This window comes from Mollisia scopiformis (genome assembly GCF_001500285.1).
Source record: "Mollisia scopiformis unplaced genomic scaffold LY89scaffold_9, whole genome shotgun sequence".
NCBI classification, from domain to species: domain Eukaryota; kingdom Fungi; phylum Ascomycota; class Leotiomycetes; order Helotiales; family Mollisiaceae; genus Mollisia; species Mollisia scopiformis.
Window position 1 is genome coordinate 645,138 of NW_017263589.1, and position 23,681 is coordinate 668,818.

The 23,681-nt window shown below is 46.6% G+C and overlaps 6 protein-coding genes across 6 annotated transcripts; 5 read left to right on the forward strand and 1 right to left on the reverse strand.

The window, feature by feature from the left end:
- Positions 1-1,249: 1,249 nt before the first annotated feature.
- Positions 1,250-4,846, forward strand: LY89DRAFT_732244 (uncharacterized protein; the record flags this gene model as incomplete). The annotated part of the gene is made up of 3 exons (XM_018219662.1): positions 1,250-1,841; positions 1,907-3,329; positions 3,385-4,846. The coding sequence occupies 3 exons, from the start codon at positions 1,250-1,252 to the stop codon at positions 4,844-4,846; spliced, it is 3,477 nt and encodes a 1,158-aa protein (XP_018073046.1).
- A 616-nt stretch (positions 4,847-5,462) lies between these two features.
- LY89DRAFT_643111 (alpha-galactosidase) lies at positions 5,463-7,129 on the forward strand (the record flags this gene model as incomplete). Its single annotated transcript, XM_018211787.1, has 1 exon — positions 5,463-7,129. The coding sequence occupies exon 1, from the start codon at positions 5,534-5,536 to the stop codon at positions 7,127-7,129; it is 1,596 nt and encodes a 531-aa protein (XP_018073047.1). The 5' UTR covers positions 5,463-5,533.
- Positions 7,130-7,322: 193 nt separating this feature from the next.
- Positions 7,323-9,961, reverse strand: LY89DRAFT_780715 (uncharacterized protein). The gene is made up of 2 exons (XM_018222409.1): positions 9,390-9,961; positions 7,323-9,339 (listed from the first exon to the last, which is right to left on the reverse strand). The coding sequence occupies exons 1-2, from the start codon at positions 9,651-9,653 to the stop codon at positions 7,675-7,677; spliced, it is 1,929 nt and encodes a 642-aa protein (XP_018073048.1). The 5' UTR covers positions 9,654-9,961; the 3' UTR covers positions 7,323-7,674.
- Positions 9,962-10,125: 164 nt separating this feature from the next.
- LY89DRAFT_613722 (calcium-transporting P-type ATPase-like protein) lies at positions 10,126-14,063 on the forward strand. The gene is made up of 4 exons (XM_018210668.1): positions 10,126-10,723; positions 10,771-11,971; positions 12,020-13,363; positions 13,418-14,063. Exons 1-4 carry the CDS (start codon positions 10,553-10,555, stop codon positions 13,963-13,965), a joined length of 3,264 nt encoding a protein of 1,087 aa, XP_018073049.1. The 5' UTR covers positions 10,126-10,552; the 3' UTR covers positions 13,966-14,063.
- Positions 14,064-14,141: 78 nt separating this feature from the next.
- LY89DRAFT_683599 (putative beta-calactosidase) lies at positions 14,142-16,514 on the forward strand. The gene has a single exon (XM_018214732.1). The coding sequence runs from the start codon at positions 14,577-14,579 to the stop codon at positions 16,464-16,466; it is 1,890 nt and encodes a 629-aa protein (XP_018073050.1). The 5' UTR covers positions 14,142-14,576; the 3' UTR covers positions 16,467-16,514.
- A 1,164-nt stretch (positions 16,515-17,678) lies between these two features.
- Positions 17,679-19,133, forward strand: LY89DRAFT_774731 (uncharacterized protein; the record flags this gene model as incomplete). Its single annotated transcript, XM_018221975.1, has 3 exons — positions 17,679-17,699; positions 17,970-18,159; positions 18,204-19,133. The coding sequence occupies 3 exons, from the start codon at positions 17,679-17,681 to the stop codon at positions 19,103-19,105; spliced, it is 1,113 nt and encodes a 370-aa protein (XP_018073051.1). The 3' UTR covers positions 19,106-19,133.
- Between the last annotated feature and the right edge of the window lie 4,548 nt (positions 19,134-23,681).

Here is a 23,681-nt window from a genome sequence, read left to right on the forward strand (position 1 = left end):
CTTATATTTATCTTGGCAGTTAAAACTGTCTAGACCCATCTAGAATCATAATAGTGACGGACATCTATCCGTCAAAATCCGTACCAGTACGGGTAGTGATGGGTCAAGGCCAAAAAATGTCCGACCTACCCATTGAGAACGCTGATTGTATTAACTTGACTCATTACTCGGAGAAGTGAGACGACACGCCGAGATTGCATCGACCACTGTAGTAAAAGGGACTGAGACTAAATATCAGGTCTGAACTAGTCAAATAATACCAATTAAGCATTAAAATCATTTGAAAAGGCCTACAACATGCATTATGAGAAGCACCAAACTTCAAAGGACGGCCTTGCGTCTTGAAGAATACCAATAATCTCAAAACTGGGCTCTCTCAAACATTGTAAAATCTGTGATCACACAGTAATAAATGTAGAGAGAGAGAATAGCAAATCAAAAAACAGTGCCGCTGCAGAGATCTCTGTATACATGAACTTCGTGACCATGCTGGTAGAGTTACACGGTATTCTAATCTCACTGACCACTTGGTCGTCAAAGCACCATTAACTTAAGTCGAGCTTGAATGACAAAAGTAGAACATACAGAATCTAAATTACACAAGTTTGTAGAACCAGCAATGGAGCTATTCGTTTGCGCAAATGTCAGATAGCGGTGAAGCACTTTGCTCCTACATTCTGGCAATCGCAGCACGCGGAAAAGGATAAAAATACGAACAGATTGTCAGATTCTCTTCATGTCGAAATCTTGCTCGAACCTGAGAGCTTGATTCTTGAGATACGTGGATGAGAAAGGTGGTTCGATGGGGGTTTATAAATGATGCCATAGTGGGGTGCCTCTATCAAACTTAAGCGAGGGGCATCGCCTCCTCCGCTAAGGGTTGGGTTTTCCTGCGACTTGCATTCTCCTATCCTCCTCGTCTCAAATGCTCGTCAAGACAAAGTCAAGCCTAAGCAGCCTTCATTGTACCATCTGCTTTATTTCTTTCTTTGCACTGTACATTGATGTCTATTTTCATGTCTCGTTTTCTCACATGTTGAGTCATCGATTCACGGTGTGAATCATGCCTTGCCGGCCGGGTTGCACTGCCATGCCAGGACCCAAAGTTTTATAAAATGTACGCTTGCCTTTTTTTTTTTGGATAACAACTTGATATTGCTCCTTATTCAAAACTCGACGATTGTTGTCATTGAGTCAAGTTCCACTCACATATAATTGACGTACCAATCGAAGACGCATTCAAGGAACAATGGCTTCAAGCTCAATACCATTTCGACTAAAGTCCTACCAAACAGCTTTGGCAATAGTTGCGCCCCCTCAATTCCGCACCGAAATTGACTCTTTGAGAAAGATACACGACAAAGCCTACGAAAGATGGGACCCACACATCAATGTCCTGTATCCTTTCGTAGATCCAGATCAACTTGGAGACGCCATTTCTGCGATACGGCAGAGAATTGCGGACAAAGATGTCGGAAGTTTTGGATTAGGATTGGCAAGACCAGACAAATTTGTCCAAAAGAAAGCAGCCACTGTTCATCTTAAGCCAGATCTGGAGACAGAGGAGAAGATCAGTCTGCTCAGAGCGGATCTTGTGAGTGCTTTGGGACGAGATCCCAAAGAAGGTACGCATGACGGGATATTCAGAGCGCATATGACTGTTGGCCAGGCTGGCTTAATAGGACCAACACTCGAGAGGTTGGTTGAAAAGGTCGAAAAACTGGCTCCATCGCAATGGGAGTGCAGGAGCCTCACGGTGCTGAAGCGACAACCGTCTGGGAAGATGGTTCCAGTGGACGACATATGGCTTCAAGGAGGAAGAAGAGAGGTGCTGAATCGAAGTAAGCAGATTTGGCAACTCCAGGGTCCTTTGAAGGAGATGCGAGAGAGAGCTGATAGGAGTCAGCAGAGGAGTGTGGGCCTCCAGAATACCACTGGAATTCATGTAATGAATACAGTTCTTCTGTTGGGTGGCAACCAGTATTGAAGGATAAGGTCTCGAGAGGACAGAGTGACACTACTTCGACCAAAGTCACAATTGCGACCTACAATCTGATGACCGACTCTCGAGCTCCAGCATTTACAACACGGCTCACCGCCATCGTTGATGCTATCGAATCTGCCACAGTTCAACATTCAAATGTTAGCATCTTATGTCTCCAAGAGGTCAACGATGAAATGCTTCCACTTCTCCTTGCTGACCGGAAAATTTGCGGATTGTATCCTTATTCGACTCACCTACCCTCGTCTCTGCTCCCGAGTGATCGGAATCTGGTCACCATGGCCTCTGTTCCCTTCCATCACAATACCATACAATTCACAGAACGTCACAAACTGGCTTTGGTAATTGAGGTGATGGAGCTAAATGTCAAGGTCGTGAATGTTCATCTCAGCGCTGGATTATCTGACGACGCAGTTGCGGCGAAGAAGCGTCAAATGGACTACCTGACAGAATTTTGTTCCAATATAATAACTTCAAGAGAGGTCGTACTTTCAGGGGACTTCAATCTCACAACGTCCTCCAGCACGATCGATATGGCCTTGGCTCTTGACCTGATCAGCACCAAAACAGCTCAATTGGTTAGAAATATGATCAATCTAGACCTTTGGGAAGATGCATTTCTTGCATCCGAGAACATGCAAACGGATGGTGTTATTGATGACAAGTCGGGTGCAACTTTTGACCGAATCGGCAACACGCTGGCTGCAATGTCAACTTCGCCAATCAACGACCACCCTCAACGATATGATAGAGTTCTTTATCGAAGAAACGGGAGATTGAAGACTGAGTATGTTCAATTGTTCGGTCTAGCAGATGAAAGAGGCATTTGTGGCAGCGATCATTATGGCCTTTCTGCAACGCTACACCTGGACCCAATGCAAAATACCGTCCGCGATTCACTACATTTGGAGATTTCCAATGTCGAGAAGACCATAGTTATTGAAGATAATACAGATCTAGGTCACTTGCTGGAGCATTTACTTCCAACCGAAGACGACCGAGCAGAGCGTCGACACGCCATTCGACTCATCGAAGAAGGTCTGTCAAGTGGTAATGGTCTTACGGGTCTTGTCCTCGCTCCGCTCGGAAGCTATCTCTTAGATACATATTTCCCAGAATCGGATGTCGATCTTTTGGCAATAGGGGCTGTGGCTCCTCAGGTCTTCTTCGAGCTTGCAGCTTCTAGACTTCAACATCTTGACAGTGGGAGACAAGAGGGAGTGAAAGGTGTCCACTTAGTCAACTCTTTGGTATCCATTGCAGAACTGTCCGTACTTGGTATCAAATTCGACTTGCAGTATTGTCAAGCACCATTATTACTAGAAAGGTAAAGTGTTGCCAGTGAAGAGCTGACGAGTATGATCTAATTCCCCACAACATAGGTGTCACAGTGCGAGCCAAAGCACCCCATTGAACGAACTTGCGTTTGACAAAACACTCGTGTCCTCGCTTTCTCCTTCGTCGCTTCGACCATTCAATACCTATCGCGATACCGCGTACATCCTGAACACAGTCTCGGATATCACAGCTTATCGAATGGCCCACCGGTTTCTTTCGCTGTACCTCAAGGGCCACGGCCTATACTCAGCAAAGTTTGGCTACCTTGGCGGCATCCATCTCTCCCTGATGCTCAATCGTGTAGTCAAGCTCATGGAAGCCTCACGCCCATCAGAATCTGGCGACCAGCCCAGGTGCTCTCCAGCTACCATAGTTCGTACATTCTTCAGCTACTACGCGAATTTTGACTGGGCTTTAGAAAGTGTTAGCGACCCCACATTGACGAACGAAGGCCAACCAGCACGATCACCAAGAGATGCTGTTTTTATCCCCGCAATTCATGTGCCCACCGCACGTCCGAATGTGGCCAGTAGTTGCACTCCACTAAGGGCCCAGATATTCAGGGAAGAGTTCAACGCAACGTCCGAAAGGTTGTCTCGCGAGGGGTGGTCTTTACTTCTCCGTCCGGGCGTTGGCGTGCATGATTTTTTGAAAAGCTTTCCCGCCTATATCTGTTTATCTCTCGATGTTTGGGGTGTGGATGAGATTGGCGGGGGAAAAGGCCGAGAGATTGTGGGTGCACTTGAGAGCAAGTTTCCGAGACTGATGCTCGCATTAGGCAGACTGGACGGGATGTATGCACGAGTTTGGCCTGCGAGATTCAGAAACAACGAAGAAAAGTCTTTGGAAAGTGATGGAACACAGTTCAAAGGGTATTATTTGATCGGTGTACGAATGACGGGCGAGCATGCAGATTTGGATGCAAAGAAAATTCTGAGAGGCAAGGTCATCGGCGTTGTAAGAGACTTTGAGAGCATTGTGAAGGTGTCGAGAGAATTTGAAAGTGGAAGCTGCTGGCTGAATACGGAGTTCTTGGCAGGCAAGAAAATCAGAGATCTGAACTTGGTTGTCGATGACCGAGACTGGAGCGCCGAGACTGGAACAGATACCATTTCCACTGATTCCAACGATCATGGTACAGATATGGAAAATGTTGGGCCGCCTGACTTTGTCTCTCGACCCAACGCTGAACAACCTCGAAGACCAAATACGACCCCTTTACGTATGCCACACGACATTATCAATCGGATCAAACATGATACAGCACATTTCTCTGCAGAGAAGTTCCTCATTGGATACGAAGATCGATTTGAGGAGAAGCCAAGAGAGGTTGAGCTACTAAAATGGAAGCTCGAACAGATGGATGAAGAGTTCATATCTTTGCATAGGGCGGTGCACATTAGGAGGAAGGATGAGAATGGAGGAGAAATCGTTTGGGATCGAAGACGGAGACTTGATTTGATTTTTGGAAGCGGGAAGAAGGGAGAGCGGAAAGGGCAGTCGTAAATGATGTGATCGGAGGTTAGAGTGGATTGGGCACGATTGACATAACGATTCTGAATGTTTGATACATTTCATCCTCTCGGGATAATCTTTTGGCACTTGCAGAAATTCGGGATGAGAGAACAACATGCCACAAGTGCCACCATTCGAACACCTGCTTGAACTGTCGCTACTCGGTTTCTTGCGGCAGAATCGATGCAGATTCTGTTTTGAGAAAGGTCATATACTACATCCATTTACACTGCGACACTAGGAAAAAGCTACTTTCCTTCTAAGAACAACCAATCAAACCCTATGGTGTTCTGCGGGAACGGCTTCAAGATCGGCATCGGCTTGCCGTCGAATAGGCAGGTGTCCCCCGCTATCCTTACGTGAAAGACCTCCCGAAACTCGGAAAGTATAATTTCAATCACTATCCCGAACCAAAACTTCGCTATTGAGGGTGAGTAACGTTACTGTTCATGTGGTCTTAGTACCGGTACCTGAGATGCATGAGGGATTGGGTTGGGTAATTAGTGGTCGATCAAATTAGCCTACCGAGTGCTGCTGCAGCATTGTTCGTCGTCATCATGGTATATCAACTTTTTATATATGAATGTATACCAAGGACTCCAGAATTGTGTGTTTGCTACCATGAGAAAGATTCGTTGAGTTTTACAATTTCTCAGATCTTGACATTCGAAATTCAAGATGCATATCCAGACTCCCCTCCTAACACTAACCACCTCCCTCGCCCTCTCATCAGCCTCAAAATCCGTCCTCCCCACCCCATCAATGGGTTTCAACAACTGGGCACGCTTCGAATGTGCCCTCAACGAGTCCCTCTTCACAGCTACTGCCGATGCTATGGTGTCAAAAGGTTTACTCGCTGCTGGCTACAACCGTCTAAACATCGACGATTGCTGGCCTTTGCACTCCCGTGCCTCCAACGGCAGTCTACAATGGGATCCAGAGAAATTTCCCCACGGATTGCCTTGGCTAGGCCAATACTTGAAAGACCGCGGTTTCAATTTTGGGATCTACAGCGATGCGGGGAACTCGACTTGTGGTGGATATCCGGGGTCATTGGGCTACGAAGAAATTGACGCCGAAACATTCAAGAGCTGGGGAATCGATTACTTGAAATTAGATGGGTGTTACGTTGATCCATCCACCGAAGCTCGGTATAAGCAGATTTATGGCCATTGGCACCAAATCCTCTCCGCGATGTCGGAACCGCTTATATTTTCCGAGTCCGCGCCAGCTTATTTTTCTGGGGAGGACAATCTGACGGATTGGTATACGGTCATGGACTGGGTGCCAAAGTACGGGGAATTGGCTAGACATTCGGACGATATTGCCACGTTTGATGATCCGGATGCTTGGTCTTCGATTCTCACGAACTATGGGTACGAAGTCTTGCTGGCGAGACATCAGGCAGCGGGGTATTTCAATGATCCCGATTTCTTGATAGTGGATCATGGGAACCTTACTTTGGATGAGAAGAAGAGTCACTTTGCATTATGGGCCAGCTTTGGTGCGCCGTTGATCATCTCGGCGTGGATTCCAGGATTGGAGGCAGAGGAGATTGAGTATTTGACGAATAAGAATTTGATTGAGGTCGATCAGGATGCATTGGGGTTGCAGGCTACGCTCGTTAGCCAGGATGGGACTTGGGATGTTTTGACGAGGAGTTTGGCTAATGGGGACAGGTTGTTGACTGTTTTGAATAGGGGTGCGGAGGAGGGGACGTTGAATGTTTCGATGGTGAGGGCTGGATATGCGGATTCCCAGGGACAGGAGTTTGAGGTCAAAGATCTCTGGACAGGAGATGTGAGTACGGTCACGGACGAGATCGAAGTGACGGTACCGAGTCACGGAACGAAAGTGTTCATAATCTCAGCGAGTGAGGGATGCGAATCAAGTCTCGTGCCCACAGGAATGGTGTTCAACACCAAGTCGTTGCATTGTTTGACTGCGGGTTCTGCAGGCGCGGTGGGCTGGACAAATTGCACAGGAGCCGATGCGCAGGTTTGGCAAGTGAATGACGGGAGGACTGTAAGCAGTCTGGGAAATACTTCGGAGTGTTTGACGGCAGTCAATGATGAGAAGGGTAGCGTTGCGATGGAAGCATGCAAAAGCTCGACAACACAGAAGTGGGGATACATGGTGACAGGAAATATCTGGAGCTTAGGTGCTAAGGGGTGTCTGACAGAGGGAGCGAGTGGGTCAGTGACTCTAAGTGCTTGTGGCTTCGAGAGAAACGATCAGGTCTTTGAAATGCCAAGTGGGAGTGCAGGACATTGAAAGCTGAAAGCATTCGAAGACAACCCACCACTTGAACTGCAAGCTGAATACTGCGATTATATGGAACATTATCTATATTTGACGGCAGAGTTCTAGGCTGCTTATTGCATAACAGAAGCGATATCTAACCTTCTGGGAGATATTCAAACGCTCTCAGCTATTCACATAACCTGTCACGGGCATGCTCCAAGCTCGCAAATCGATATATGCACTAAAATCTCACAATGCGAATGGAAATTAGGAGGGCAATGCTGAACAATGCTATTTGAACATCAAACACGGGATGTAAAGCAGACTAGAGTTATACAAACAAGAGGAAGTCCATTGAAAAGCTTTTACTTGCAGGGTTAACTAAAAGTCAAGACCACTCTCCCCTTCCCGTTGAGAAAGCAGAGTAATAACAGGAAGGATATCATTGAACGCCATTCCATGCAAAACCATCCAATCCTCCGCCTGTTGAAAAAGTGACGCCTCTAACGCCATGCTCAGGCTTTCCGCTCTGATACACCTATGCATACCATAATTGTACAATGAATCATCCAAGTCTAAGCAGCGACGGCCACAACGGCTGATCGCTCGAGGGTCGAGCTTGGGCCTGCTTCCTCTTCCGCAATCTCCCCACCGGCTTCTCTTTCAGCCCAATCGCCCCAAAGACCTCGCTTGCCTCGGACTCTGATTGGACCACCGAGCAAAGCTTCTTGTTGTTCAACCTTTACAGCGTCTTTTGTTGCAAGAACCAAGACTTCAAAAAACATCTTGGTAGCATCGGCTCTTGTGGTTGTGGCTTCTGGTAGCAGATCTTGGAAGAGTACGCTAGCTTTCTTGCGCTTGTCAGGGCTATTTGCTGCCTCTGGACCAAAACGATCACGAAGAAGATGAACCGCGTGCTTCGTCCCCAATGATACCGGCCCACTGTCCGCTGGATGAACAAGAGGTGCGGTAGTCTCATCAAAGTTCGGGCCGGGACTAACGGCGTCAAGGCCAGCGCTTGGATCATGCTCATCATCATTGTTCATCATGAATCCGTCATCAGCAGCCATTTCCATCATGGTCCCGTCGGGGCCAACAGTTGTGTTTGCATCTATGCCAACATCGCCAAGACCTGCTGCCAGATCATCCTCTTCGCCAAGATCGAGGCGTGGAGACTTGCTAGGATTTTGGTCGTCGCCACTTTCCATGTCTGCAATCCCACTGTCACGCTTGCGCTTCAGTTCTCCGGTTCTTCGGACTGCATCTAATGATAGCATTCCGCGGAGTTCTGGTGCCCAACCTAGACTTCGACCGTCACCCATAATGTTGGAAACAAATCCACCATTCTTCTGCATTTCCATGAGAGCAAGAAGTTCTGGGTCTCTGGGAAGGAATGATTGAGGTTTGAGAATCTTATCGTGGCTTTGTTGTTGCTCCTTGATGATGTGATTAGCGATCACGGTTTCAGCATCTGCATGTAGAAATCTTTGCCTCCGAGCTCGCTGTGCTGGGTTACGGAAGACAGATTGTTCAGTCTCATCTTCAGGTTCGTAGAGTGCTGAATTGAGATTGCGTTGATGCTCAGCTTCCACTTCTGCTGCCAGCGTTTCATCCATGTCCGACAGAGGAGACTCAGAAATTCTTTCTGGTCGCACGAGCGGGGCTGGAGGTAATGTAACATCCTGGTCTCCCATGTTGAACATGTCAACGTCTCCGTCGTCATCCGCCATTCGAATGCCATCGTCATCACCACCTCCAAAATCGAGGTTGAGAGACGTGTCTCGGTCACCAGCGTCATAGTTGTCCTTTGCTGGGATTTGAATGTCCAGCTCACTCAACAGATCCTCCTCAGCAGGCCGGGCAGCTGGCGCGTCTCGTCCAACTTCCATGGTACGATCCGCTTTTGGGTTGAAATCGTCAATATCAAGACCAAAGTCCAAGCCTAAGTCAAGATCATCCATTGGCTCCAAAACCAAATCATCGTCGTTTTGGTTCTCGATGCTATTCTGCAAGAATTGGCTCCCTGTGAAGTCTTCTTGTAGGTTGATATCACGACTACCGGCTCTTCGCTTACGTTGGTGTGAATCGTCTTCTAGTTGGGAGAAGAGGAACGACGCGTCCGGCATAGGCGGCATCTCAAGGTTGTCACCCTCCGTGAGGACATCCGGAAGCATAAGGGCATCTCGAGAAGGCATGTGCAATCCGGCGGGAATGTCGTTATTGCCAGACAGGCGGAAGGCCTAGATAGGGTAAGTATCTGTAGAAGGAGGTCGGACACAGACTATCGTACCATCTTGATTTTGATAAGTGCTTCATTGCAGTCATCGAGTAAATAACGCGCTTTCCGACTGTAGATTCTTACGACACCGAGCAGAAGTTGTCCGCTCAGCCGCAGCGCCATTGGCGCTTGGTTTGGTGTAACAATAGCATCGACACTGTCTTTCACGCTGGCTTGCAAGATGTGGTTCTTAGAAAGCTTGCGTTCAAGATTGGCCGACAACCACACTCGGGCCAAAGGACCCGTCTTCGACAATAGAGTCTCCGAGTAGAACATGTTGGCGATAAAGGTTAATTACAAGAGATCTCGAAGATTTGCGCCGGTCGGCGACGTATGGTTGGTACGAAGCAATAGGAAGAGATGGGATATGGAGCGCGTTTGTTATGTTGTTATGATACCGGCGCGTCGGGCAAAATCAACTTCGGTCGCAGATCGCATCAAAAGCACCTTGTAAAAGCGAAATTCGAATTGAGTATCGGTGTCGCGACGCAAAGACGCAGCGAGGAAGCGAGTGATGAAGCAATTATTAAGGAGGTTGTGTTGTTGTGCGACAAAATCGAGGTGGGGAGAATCATCAATCGTGGTGGTTATTGATTTGAAGTGGCTGGTAAAAATGCGCTAGAGCTTGGAGCCTTGGGGGAAATGCGGCCGCGAAACTGAGGCAGCCATTTGTCACGTGTGAGCACTCACGAATGTTGAAAAGGGGATTACTTGGTTTGAACAAAGGTCAATTGTGTTACTATTGCATATTCAACCTTTGCTGTAAATAATTATCTCTCCGAGCACGTTGGAAATCTCAGCAAATCCGGTCTATCAATTATCCAAAATTGAGTGTTCTAGAGTCTCAGGGCAGTCTACACTGAACAGGGGTTAATTTGACCAGCGAACGCCAAAAATCGTCAGTGCAGCCGGAGGAGCTGTGAAACGGCAAAAGAGCAGTCGCGGACACGTACCTGTTAGGATCAGAATTATTTTGTGTCTCTCATCGCCAATGAACAAATTCCATATTTAGAATCGCAACGGTTACCTTCTCGTCGTACAAGTCTCGCCTCAGCGTTACCATTCCACCTGTCAGCATCAAACCCACCTTCGAGATCGTATGCCTCAGCGATAGACATTGTGGTCACGACAGCTTCAGTTGCTGCTCGTCGTAGCAGACTGGAGGATTTGAGGATATGGCTTGGCCGCGCATTTCACGGTCTGCTAGTCCAGGAGGCTCCTTATTGCCTATGACCAATCTGCCAGTCGTCGATACCCCCAACTCAGAACCATCCACAAGGCGGAGATCAATAGACAGGTCGAGGTCGAGAAGCAGACATGCACGGACATCTTCGTCCATTGCTAAGGTTTGTAGAGGTATATGAGCTGTGGCTTTAGACTAATTGGTTTATAGACTGTAGCAGACGAGTTCGCAAGCCTTACTCCGAACGAAACTGCTGAGCGCCTGCAGACGTCCCTCACCACTGGCCTCTCTCCCGCGGAAGCCCTTGCTCGATTACATGACCAAGGCCCGAATGAATTGCCACATGAGGAGCCCGAGCCATTATGGTTGCGATTCTTGAAGCAGTTCAAAGAACCCTTGATTTTGCTCCTTCTGTGTTCTGCTGGAGCCTCAGTAGTAGTCGGAAACAAGGATGATGCGATCAGTATTGCCGTGGCTGTCACGATTGTGGTATCCGTTGGGTTCATACAAGAATATAGATCTGAGAAGTCAATCGAGGCTCTGAGCCATCTGGTACCGAACCACGCCCATTTGATTCGTGGGGATCAGGCAAGGACTGCCAACCCCAGGACGCCATCATGGCCCCCGAGCGCTGGAGAAGCACCGGAGAGGGAGACCCTTATGGATTCGAATAGCTCTGAAGACGATGAAGTAAAGCTGGAAGCTGCCTCAAGCAAGGTTATGGCAGCGCAGCTCGTACCTGGAGATCTGGTTCTGTTTACAACAGGAGACCGAATCCCAGCTGATATCCGAGTGACAAAAGCATCGGATTTGTCCATTGACGAATCTAATCTTACTGGAGAGAACGAACCTGTGAGGATAACGGCAGATGCTATAAGTCGAATTGCCTATCTGCCAAGAGTTACATCGAACAGCCTCGAGCCACCCGGCTCACCATCTTATGCTTCTGCTGGCAGTGGCACCGTGGGTGCAGATACACGACTAAATGGAACGACGAATATCGCATTTATGGGGACACTTGTCAGATCTGGACACGGTCAAGGGATTGTGTATGCGACTGGAGGAAGCACCCATTTTGGTACAATTGCTGCCAGTGTTACGGAAACAGAAAGTCCTAGGACTCCTCTTCAACTTTCCATGGATGCTTTAGGATCACAACTCAGTCAAGCGTCTTTCGTAATTATTGCAATTATTTCGCTGGTGGGATGGTATCAAGGCAAAGCTCTGTTGGAGATTTTTACCATATCCATATCTCTGGCAGTAGCTGCAATTCCTGAAGGTCTACCAATCATTGTGACCGTTACCCTAGCGCTTGGAGTCCATCGTATGGCGAGACATAATGCTATCGTGCGCAAAATGCCGAGCGTAGAGACTCTAGGTTCAGTGAACGTTGTCTGCAGCGACAAAACTGGTAAAGTGTTCAGCTTCCGTTTTTAAATTCAATGCTAATTCCGTGAAGGAACTTTGACGATGAACCACATGACAACGACTAAATTGTGGTATTTTGATGCAGAATCGCCTATAGCAGTAGATTCGGACGACGAAGCGACTGAAGGAAAGCCAGACGCTGTAACTTTACGCATTCTCCGAATTGGTAACATTGCAAATAATGCACGTTTAAATAGGCGGTACGCACATACTCAAACTGCCTCGTCAATGGCTGTATTATCTTCCACTGGGACGGACAATCATGCGCTTCGCAGCCGATGGGTAGGGCAGCCTACGGACGTGGCTATGCTGGATCTCTTGGATCGATTCAAAGAACATGATGTCCGTGATAGACTTGGGCATCGTCTAGGAGAAACTCCTTTCAGCTCGGAACGGAAGTGGATGGGTGTTTCAGTTGGCGACCTCAATTCCGATGGAAGTTCTTCATCAAAAGAGGTGGCTTATATCAAAGGAGCAGTGGACAGAATTTTATCAAGATGCGACACCTATTTGACCAAGGACGGCCGAGAAGTTGTCTTAGATGCGGCCCGAAGAAAGGAAGCTCTGGATGCCGCAGACAATCTAGCTCAAGAGGGCCTTCGAGTCCTTGGATTCGCCAGCGGTGCCGTTCCAAAACATGCCAAATCTCTTGGTCACTCCATCAGTCGGAGTGGAACACCAACCACAAAGACAGCCGAGCCCCTTGTATCACATAACGAAGACGTTTATAGAGGTTTGACCTTTGCAGGTTTAGTTGGAATGAGTGATCCTCCAAGAGCCGGCGTCACCAAATCAATCAGACGTCTCATGCGTGGAGGCGTGAAGGTCATCATGATAACAGGGGATGCAGAAACAACTGCATTAGCAATCGGGAAGAAGCTTGGCATGACCATTGCTACGCCTCGCGAACACACTGCAAGCTCTGTGGCTGTGAAGCCTGTGCTGAGCGGACACGAGATAGAGGAGATGTCTGATGAGGAACTCGAAGCAGCTATTGCCAACACTTCCATCTTCGCGAGGACAAGTCCGGATCATAAGATGAAGATCATCCGAGCCTTACAAGCTCGTGGTGACATTGTAGCAATGACTGGAGACGGTGTCAATGATGCGCCAGCCTTGAAGAAGGCTGATATCGGAATTTCGATGGGTCTACAGGGAACGGACGTGGCCAAAGAAGCTGCTGATATGATTCTGACGGACGACGACTTTTCGACTATTCTTCGTGCAATTGAGGAAGGCAAAGGCATCTTCAACAACATCCAAAACTTCCTCACTTTCCAGCTGAGCACCAGTGCAGCTGCACTCACTTTAGTATTTTTCTGCACGTGTCTAGGATTCAAGAATCCTTTGAACGCGATGCAGATTCTCTGGATCAGTAAGCCACCCACCCATACATTCCTTTTCTTTGCGAGGTATTAAGAATTTCTAGACATCATCATGGATGGTCCACCTGCGCAATCTCTAGGTGTCGAGCCTGTCGACCCAGATGTTATGACACGACCACCACGAAAGCGCAACGCACCGGTACTTACATGGCCATTAATTAGACGAGTGATCACTTCCGCGACCATCATCATGTGTGGCACCATGGGCGTCTACTACAAAGAAATGCTCACCGATGGAGAAGTCACCAAGAGAGATACAACCATGACATTTACATGTTTCGTCCTTTTTGACATGTTCAACGCATTAAACTGCCGTTCCGAATCTAAAAGTGTCCTTAGAGGCGAAGTTGGACTTTTCAGCAACACGCTCTTCAACTGGGCAGTCTCATTGAGTCTAGGTGGACAGATTCTCGTCATATATTTCCCATGGCTGCAAGAGGTCTTCCAGACAGAAGCACTCGGACCATTTGATTTGATCGGGTTGGTGGGCTTGGCAAGCAGTGTGTTTTGGGTGGACGAGGCGAGGAAGTATTGGAAGTTCAGAGAGAAAACCTCCAGGATGTTAGGGACTAGGTATAGTCAAGTCGTGTAACGTGTATCAAGGTGAATGCATGGAAATAAAAGGATGGGAGATTTGTATAAAACATATTGGCATTGGCATAGATTCCCCAGTGCATACATTTATTGGAGAATCTTCAATTCATTATCAACTTGCCGAATGTTGAATGCGCCGATCAACGCCAACCCCATATCCGAGCAGTAGTCCTGCTACTTTCTCTCCTTTGCTTGTTATCTTTCCTTTCTACGTACATTCTTCGAAAGCGACGTATCTCGTGATCCAAGCGGGGTCGTCGTCAAGAAAATGCAGATCTTCTTAACCAGGTCCACTTTCGGCGGCAACTAAACAACCTTCAGTAACGTTACTGTACCAACTCAATTGAAGCTCATGATTTTCCAAATTCTCAGAGCAGCTTCCTTTCGCATGAAAGCGCGTCATGCATGATAAGCTTTCATTCTCGTGGCAATTGTGCGCTGCGGGGCTAAAAGGGAACTGCGGGGAATAGGTTACATGAAATGTAATTAATCTTATCATGTACATCTTCCGATGTTCATCTATTGTTCCTGGCCTTGTCCAACATAAGATATAATCCATGGAAGATTGATATTTGATTTTGAGATCCATCGCCGCCAACGATCTCAAGCATGCGGGTTTCCATCGTCCTGTCAGGCCTCCTGGGCTTCGGTCGCCTCGTGAGCAGTGCGTATACCAATGCTTCTGTGGCTTTCACGTACAATCGCACTTCTTTCCTCCTTCATGGCGAATCTTACCAGATGATTGGTGGTCAAATGGATCCCCACCGCATTCCGTACCAATACTGGGAAAAGCGATTGTACGCCGCGAGGGCCATGGGTCTCAACACAATTTTCAGTTACATTTTCTGGGACCAGGTCCAGCCTTCGCAAGACACTTGGGACTTCTCCGGGAGAAATAACATCGCCGAATACTTTCGACTAGCACAAGAAATCGGCTTGCATATCGTTTTACGTGCGGGTCCGTATGTTTGCGGAGAGCACGAATGGGGCGGATATCCATACTGGCTGTCCAACATCCCAGGAATGGTTGTTCGCTCAAACAATGCTCCTTTTCTCAATGCCTCGAAAGTGTATCTCGATCGTCTGGCCGAAGAAATCCGACCTATGCTAGTCCAGAATGGAGGACCAATATTGATGGCTCAGATTGAGAACGAATATGGTTCTTACGGTGCTGACCATGTTTACATGGAAGCGTTACGAGATCTTTTCTATGGGGCATTTGGCGATGATATGGTGCTTTACACGAATGACGGAGGATACTCTGAAGATATCCTAAATGGACAAATCGAAGGCATTCTCGCGGAAACAGATGGAGGTCCTCAATCTGGATTCCTGGCTCGAGATCAATATGCCTACGCGAGTAGTCTTGGTCCGCAACTCGATGGAGAATATTACATCACGTGGCTCGATTTATGGGCTTCAAACAGTACTTATGACACTGATGCCGGAGATACGACCGCAATTGAGAGCATTGTATCTGATTTGAGTTGGACGCTGAATAATGGGAGTAGTTTCAGCTTGTACATGTTCCATGGAGGCACGAATTGGGGCTTCCAGAATGGTGCTGATTGGGCCAAAGCTTTGACGCCTGTTATCACCTCTTACGACTATGGAGCCCCTCTGACAGAAAGCGGTGGGATTACGGACATTTATTTGGCTTTGAGAGAAATGATTGTTGATTATTTGGGCAATGAGACCTTGCCTGCTGTACCGAAGAACGAGACTCCCATTGCGATTCCGGAGATTGCGTTGAAACCTGTGGTCAAACTGTTTGATATCCTACCTGAGCCAGTGGTCGCGGATTATCCGACAAATATGGAGAAGCTGGGGCAGAGTCATGGATTTATACTTTATCGACACACGGTCACTTCTTCAGTTTCTGGAATTCTTGTCCCGGGAGACTATCCTCGTGATCGAGTTCTGGTCTACGTCAACCAGACAAGAGTTGGTATCATTGACAGCATCTACCAAGCGCCAGCGAAGGTGAACCTGACTCTAGAAGCGGGGGATGTACTCGATATCCTGGTCGAGAATATGGGGCGAGTGAACTACGGTCCAAGAATCCCAGATCAGATCAAGGGCATTGTGGGAAACGTCACTATGGGAGAATCGATACTGAAAGGATGGGAGATGTATAACCTGCCACTAGAACTTCCCTCTGCTTCCTCAAGCATGTCGACTCTCGAGCTCGCTAGTTCATCACTTTCGAATTCTGGTCCGTTGTTCTATGCTGGAATGTTTGACGTGGAAGGTGAGATCGCAGATACGTTTTTGCATCTTGCGAATTGGACGAAGGGTGTTGTGTGGGTTAATGGTGAGAATCTGGGGAGGTACTGGACTGTGGGGCCGCAGCAGACCTTGTACCTGCCGGGTTGTTATTTGAAGAAAGAGGGAAATGAGATTGTGGTCTTGAATTTGGAGCCTAGTGAGGAGATGGGGGCGGTTAACGGGGTGGTGAACAGGTTGTGGGGAAATAACCCTGATCCTGATGCTCCTTGATTTAAGTGCGGTCTTCGCGTCTCGACATTGGAAGAGATGTTATAGTGCAACGCTTACACGGACAATATTTACATGGTTAAAGTTCGTCTGACCTGCTTACAGTGTCTGTTTCCGCGTAGTCTGCGGTATTTGGGTACATTCCTCCCAAAACTATCTGCAGCTTAGCATATAGCTTACTGTTTCGTTCTCGCTTAACATCGTCTCTCCTTTTCGCTTTTCGCTTTTCCCTTTACTTTTTATTTCAGAGGAGGGATTTTCAGCCTTTGGGACTTAGATTTACGAGGGAATCTACTCGCTACCATACTTGAAAGCATCTAGCGCGCTTATAGTACGGCACTATTGTTGGTTTATACAATCGCTAAAATGGAACTATCCCCAATTTTGGTTCAAAGTAGAGCGTTAGCGACCCCGACCCCGGCAATGATGATGACACGCACGTAGCGTTGTAGGTAGGGGTGTTTATTTTATAACTTCAATCGGATAAACATATTATTGCTAATGCAACTGCCGTCCCTTCATTTGCAAAATTTATTTATTCTTGTACTACGCTCATAAGGATATTTAGCCTGATAATACTTATCTTAACAGTACCAATTCTCTTAAACATTACTTTTCCGACATTCCCACACTACATTATTTTACGCCAGAAACTGAAACAAGAAGCAATGTTCAAATATATTTACTTACCGTTCGCTATCATCTTCCAAATACTTTCCTCAGACGTCAGAGCAGCTCCACGAGCCGAGCCCCAAATAAATCCTATTATACACACGTATGCACAGAAGTTCCTAGGAGAATTGGGCCATGCTTACTTCTGTCTAGAGGATGGTTTACATGGACATGCAATTGCAATAATCCGTCTACGCGTCAGACTTTCTCAGCGGCTCATCTCTGTAATCAAGCGAACGGGACCAGCGTGGGAACGACGGTAACCGAAGCTTTCAGACAAAAGTGAAGGGCTTAAGGACTAATTGTATCTTGTTAGTGTGCGTTCCAAGCAGACAACGATGAGATAGGCTCTACAATTTTCACAAACCAAGCATGTGCTGCGCAGTACGGTGCTGGATTTCAGGGCTCTTGTAGCTTTGACGGGCTGTATTCTATTTGTCCTGGCCCGACCGGCTGTCCAACCACTCCACCTTCCACAAGTGACTGCCCTCCTGCCTCTGGCGTGGCGGCATCGACAACGCTACTTTGCAATCCTAATACGATATGCGTGAACGGAGAAATAAGGTGCGATGCAGGTTACTTGGGATACTGTGTTGTGGGCTCGTGTCAATGTGGGGCTGGGGGGACCTGGTCGATTACCAGCAACTATCCGTTGCAAATTGCTCAAATTTTGCTGGGTTTCCTTTCTAGAACATTGAAGTTATATTTAGTTTCAATTCCATTATGCACAACGTTGTTGGACAACACTTCCAATGCCTCATATACTTTTCAAGATCCTCATGGCCAAAACATGTGATGATGTGACCAATCTTAGTACCGTTGTCCGTCTTGCAGCTCAATGCATCCTCGCTTCGTATCGATTTTCGACCATTCATTCGATTGTTGCTAAACGCTGAGAGAAGCCTTGTGGTCAGCCCCGCGCAGCCCCAGCCGCATGCAAAGCCTTGTCTCTTGTGTTTCAATTTCTTAAGAGTAGTTGATCTTGGTGTCATCAACGGTTCCCAACACGCTCGCAAAGTGAAAGGTGTTCCAATTTGTACTTCTCACTATCGTTCACTTTATGAACAGCTGCCCCCAAGCGAGAATCGAGTCTCGAAGATAAAATTCTCGACCCTCTCACAGCCTTGGGCCTTGCGTCGAACATCGTCCAGACCGTCCAGTTTACAAGTGACCTCATCTCCAAGAGCCGAGAATATCACGTTGATGGGTCGTTGGTCAAACAACTAGAGCTGGAAGCAATAACTGTCAACCTTCGAACACTTAGCCAAGATCTTGTTGTCCCTGGCAGTGGTGGAGTACGAGCGGCAAAGACGGAACGACAACTCAGAGAGCTCTGCATAGGATGTCAAGAAGTGTCGGACGAGCTGCTAGTTACTGTTCAGTCTCTGAAAGTACGGGGCTTCCATAACACATGGACCTCTTTTCGTCAAGCCCTGAAAAGTGTATGGAAAGAAGAAAAGATAAAGACTTTAGAAGAGCGTCTTGAACGTTACAGGCGCCAAATCGATACCACGCTATTGATATCGATCAGAGAGGGCATCGATAGAAGTATCAATAGCCTATCAAAATCAGAGCGGGACTGTAAGCAAATCGCCTTTGCGCCTGATTCTGGGAATGGAGTCAAACAATGGCAATCGGAACTACTCAATAAAGTGCACCAGAGCGATTGGAATCTACATGCAGAGAGGCGCATGATACAATTCTCAACTAGACTGTCAGCTAGCGCGATGAAAGATAGAGACGATCTGATCAAGCAGCAAATTCTTGCAAGGTTGCATTTCGACAGCATCAACGATCGTGCCGAGCGTATCCCAAAAGCACACCAAAACACTTTCGACTGGATCTTCCATGCTCCCGAATCTTCACATGATTTGGCTAGTCACGTTTCTGGCAATCTTACCTCCGATATGGGGACGACTCAGCCTTCTTCGGCTCGTTCTGCTGTCTACCCGTTGTGGGCAGGCTGGTAAATCAGTCAGTCAGTCAGTCATCAGTCGAGCTGATTCTCCAACTGATTGACTGATTATAATGAAGGCATCCAACTGACTCACTGATATCCACTTATCAGTCGCTGATCAGTCAAGAAACGTGACTTTTAACTAGTAAATATTTTTATTATTTTTATAAAGCATAATATAGATGAATTTTTAATATTTTGATTATATTTATCTTAATATAGATAATTATCTAGAAGTATTCATTTAAAAACTAAGTTTTCATATTTTTCTTCCAAATATTTAAATATATCAAAAATCTAAGAAAAAACTAGATTTTAAGCTAAAAATAGTGTTTTAACACTAAAAATAAACTTTTTCAGATATCTCCCAGCTTATAAGCAACTGTCATGCTAACTGATAGACTGACATCATTTAAAATCGCTAACTGATTGGCTTTAACTGATCACTTATCAGTCGACTGATCAGCTAGCTGACTGCTTTACCAGCCTGGTTGTGGGATAGTTTCATTAGATGGCTAGAAAGCGATAAATTGAGCGAATCAAGTGTCTATTGGATCACCGGAAAGCCTGGATCCGGCAGATCGACGCTCATGAAGTATCTACAGGGTGATGATCGAACTCTAGACAATCTTAAGCCATAAATCAAGAAAAGCCCGTTGATCATTGGTGGGTTTTTCTTCTGGAACTCTGGTGTTTTGTTACAAATGTCAAAACTTGGACTACTGCAGACGCTCTTGTATCATGCAGTGGAAAAGCGTCCAGATCGCATTCCTGTCATGTTTCAACATAGGTGGAGGTCGTATCAATCATTTGGAGGGGACCTTCACGAATGGTCCATGGGTGAGCTCTTCGAAGCTTTCCGGATTTTAATCTCTGACGAATCAACAAAATTCTTCTTCATCGATGGACTGCCCTACGGGAGCAACGGCTCGTTATAGAACGACGTAAAGTCGATAAAACACTCGTTATTTCGAACTGAAATTACTAACGATTCGAAGTCGTTAATGCCATACAAAAATCCACCACTTAAGAGAACGAGTTTTTGGGTAAATAACGAGTCTGGCTACTCTAGAGTACCCCCTTATTTCACCTCCCAAATATGCCACTGCGCCCAGATCTCACTCACTTGCCCTCTTCTCAAATATGCCACCATTCCCAGCTTTCAGCACTCTAGCATATCCACCGCATTCCACCCACTCTTCCATCCTCTCCATATGAGCCGTTCGTACTCGCTTTGCACTAGCCCTAAAAACTGAATTAGATAAGGCATCAAAAAGAGCTGATATACGTACCTGCAGAGAGTCCAGGAGTCTATGAATCCAGTGCCAGGAGAGAGTGCCAGGAGAGAGTGCCAGGAGAGAATGCCAGGAGTCCAATGTCAAGATCTAAAGCAATGCAATTAGTTATAGTGATGGATGCAACTTATCATGATGATGCAGTGTAGCTGATGATGCAATGTAGTTGATGATGCAGTACATAGAGATGGTGAGGATGAAAAAACTTCTAAAGTAAAAGGTTACGTTATAGAAGTGAAGTGGGAATTGTGCTAAGAGAGCATAGAGCATGTAAACAACCTCAATTTAGCCAATGGGAGATGCGTTTGACCCACTGTCCGAGCTCTTGAGGTCACTCCACTGCAAAACCTGCACTTCTTTTATGATTCTCACTCCTTCACTTTGAGTAGGAAGCTATCATGAAGTGCAGTACAGTACAGTACAGTACCAAAAGTGCAGGTGCATCACTCACCACTACTCAAAATGAGGATATACTCTAAGATTACGACAGCAGTGAGATCATGACAGCAGTGACAACATTGAGAGCAGTAAAAGTAATAAGATTTCAAATTAATGAGCATATGTCTATAAATATCGAGTGCAGTGAAGTGATCCAGTGTTTTTGCAGTGTTTCTAGGCATTAATTAACGATATCACTCATTAATTAACTAGAACTACTCGTTATTTAGCGTACCAAGTCATTCTATAACGAGCCGTTGCTCCCGTAGGGCTGGATGAAATCGACGGAGATGGAGCGGATCTTGTAACGTTCATACTGGACTCGGTAAAGTTTTGCATTGCGAGCAGGCCTTGGCTTGTGTTCGATGATGCTTTTAAGTGCCGACCATCACTCCGAATGGAAGACCTGACTGCGCCAGACATACAACTCTACGTTACAGAGAAGTTGAAGGAAAGCGATATGTTTGTCAGGCTCGATGCTCTGGAGAACTCGGAAGCTACTAGACTAATTAGCGAAGTAACGGAAAAGGCTTTTGGAGTATTCCTTTGGGTCATGTTGGTGGTTCTTTCACTATTGGAAGGACTCAGACGGAGACACCACCGCAGACTTGCACGCTCGCTTACTTTCTCTACCTTCCGGCCTCGAAGAACTTTTCGAGAAAATACTGCGAGGTTTAGATCCAGCTCATTTTGAACAAGCCTCGACGTATTTTCAGCTCGCTGAAAGAGCAATCGAACCTCCCACACTTCTCTTGCTCTCTTTTGCCGAAGAAGGCTACGAAGCCGCCATATCCGCCAGCATAAAACCGGAAAATTTTGAGACGCGGGTTTTTCGTGTGGAGAGGATGAGACGTCGATTGACCAGTCGTTGTAAAGGCCTGTTAGAAGCTCCCATGCTGAGGTCGAAGCTGGACCAAGCCAAAGTCCAGTATCTGCACCGAACAGTCAAAGATTACATCGGGGAGCAGAAGGTCTGGAAAATTATCGCATCAGGTACAAATGCATCCTTTGATCCCGATGTCGCGTTGTCCGCAGCCTGGCTTCGAACAATAAAAACATCCCGGGCGGCCGTCCATGACATTTTGATAGAATCTTCGTATGGATTTAGATCCTGTGCAGTCGATGCTAAGCGATCTGAAACAAGTAAACTAATGATTCATGTTGCACTCATCGATGAGCTGTCACGACTTGGCGATCACACATTCGAAAGTCCAGAAGATGACGGCACAATTTGGCTCGAGAAACAAAAGCAAGGGTCGCTAATTTCACACTGGACCGATAGCTATGTAGAATTTTTTGGAAAGAATAGACCAATTAGACTCACAGATTTCCTAGACTTTGCTATCAGGTACCCACTGTATACGTATCTTGAACATAAGCTACGTACGGTAACTTCTCCGGACATACAAGTCAGGTTTCGCTCTCTCTTGTATGAAGCGACTCAGTCTCTGACTGTTCGGAGAGTTGCACTACTACTCAGCTTAGGAACGGATCCCAATGGGAGAGGTAGTGAGCCATAGAGACATTTGACGACCTGGGAACTCTGTCTCTCACGTGGTTCACTGTTTCCCGCCCCAGGCTCTAAGACGCTGATCTTCTCACAATCGGCTGATATAATTGAGCTGTTTCTAGATCATGGGGCAAATGCACGAGTAAAGCCGAATAAACTGACATTGTCAGAGCTGATAAACCTACACTATCGACCTTGGAATGCTACAAGGGCTAGCGAACTTCTGTATAAGATAGCTACGTCCAGGAAAACGGAGGGAAAACGTATCTCTCAGCCTCGGAAAGAAAATTTCGCAGCTTCTGGTGCGCTGCCTGTTCTACAAAGAACGATTCCAGCTACAGATATTGATGCTTCTCTGATCTCGGACTCTGCCGATTTGATGAGTTTGTCCAGTCTTGGAAAGGACTTGAAGGTGCCAACTGTCTCGATGACAGCATCCAAAAAAGATGAAAAGTTTAGTCCAGTTATGCGAAATATGTTTCAGCGTATCAAGAATGGAAGTTAAGGGCAAGTTCGAATACTGTCCTCTAATGAATATGACTTCCGCTCTAATGTATATACTAGATTCCTATAGCTTCATTTGGGTTCGGGAATAAGTCATATGTTAGTACCCTGGAGTCTCTTGATGAATTTCTTATCATTGGGGGCTAGTTCATACCGAAACAAGCTGTCTTTGTTCGATTGGGGATAGTCAAGGAGATACCAAGCAACAAAGAGGCGAAAGAATTCAAGAACTTGAGCAACAAAGTACAGTATACTGGTTAACAAGACCGTTATTGTTTCCATTGTTCTACTTTGTTTCCCCTCTCTGTCAAATTAATCGTACTGTTCAAAACAATAGAACAAGATATTTACTAGGCTATAAGATAAGCCTCAATTTCTATCAACTCTTTCCCTCTCAATCAAAACACACACATTCAAACACATACACTAAAGCAAACTCCAACAGCCCACTACAACCACCAACCAACCAACTCAAACAGCACCATCCACAAAATGGCGTCTTCAACCAACTACTCACTAGTCAACCACGGTCGAGGAGACCGTGAGGGAGCCCCGTCTCCTGAACCCCGTCCGTGCACTCCGCCAGACGACCGATGCCGCTTCGTCAACTACGGTCGTGGAGACCGCGAGGGAGCTCCGTCTCCTGAGCCTCGTCCACGTACCCCTCCTGATGATCGCTGATCATCTGGAGGCGAGAGAGAAGCTAAAGTATGAGCCAATAACAGGTGAGAGAGTGTAAGAGTAAGTGTGAGCTAAGAAAAGTACAAAAAGTACAAAAACTGGTCAAAACAGAGTAGAAAACAATCACAAAAAAAAATGATTTTTGCAACAAATCCAAACTC

Bases quoted from the DNA above. Each gene is read 5' to 3' on its own strand.
- LY89DRAFT_780715 (XM_018222409.1), bottom strand. From the start codon at position 9,653: ATGTTCTACTCGGAGACTCTATTGTCGAAGACGGGTCCTTTGGCCCGA. The intron at 9,340-9,389 runs GTACGATAGTCT...TACCCTATCTAG, and splicing joins CACTTATCAAAATCAAGATG to GCCTTCCGCCTGTCTGGCAA.
- LY89DRAFT_683599 (XM_018214732.1), top strand. From the start codon at position 14,577: ATGCGGGTTTCCATCGTCCTGTCAGGCCTCCTGGGCTTCGGTCGCCTC.
- LY89DRAFT_613722 (XM_018210668.1), top strand. From the start codon at position 10,553: ATGGCTTGGCCGCGCATTTCACGGTCTGCTAGTCCAGGAGGCTCCTTA. The intron at 10,724-10,770 runs GTTTGTAGAGGT...ATTGGTTTATAG, and splicing joins CATCTTCGTCCATTGCTAAG to ACTGTAGCAGACGAGTTCGC. The intron at 11,972-12,019 runs GTAAAGTGTTCA...AATTCCGTGAAG, and splicing joins TGTCTGCAGCGACAAAACTG to GAACTTTGACGATGAACCAC.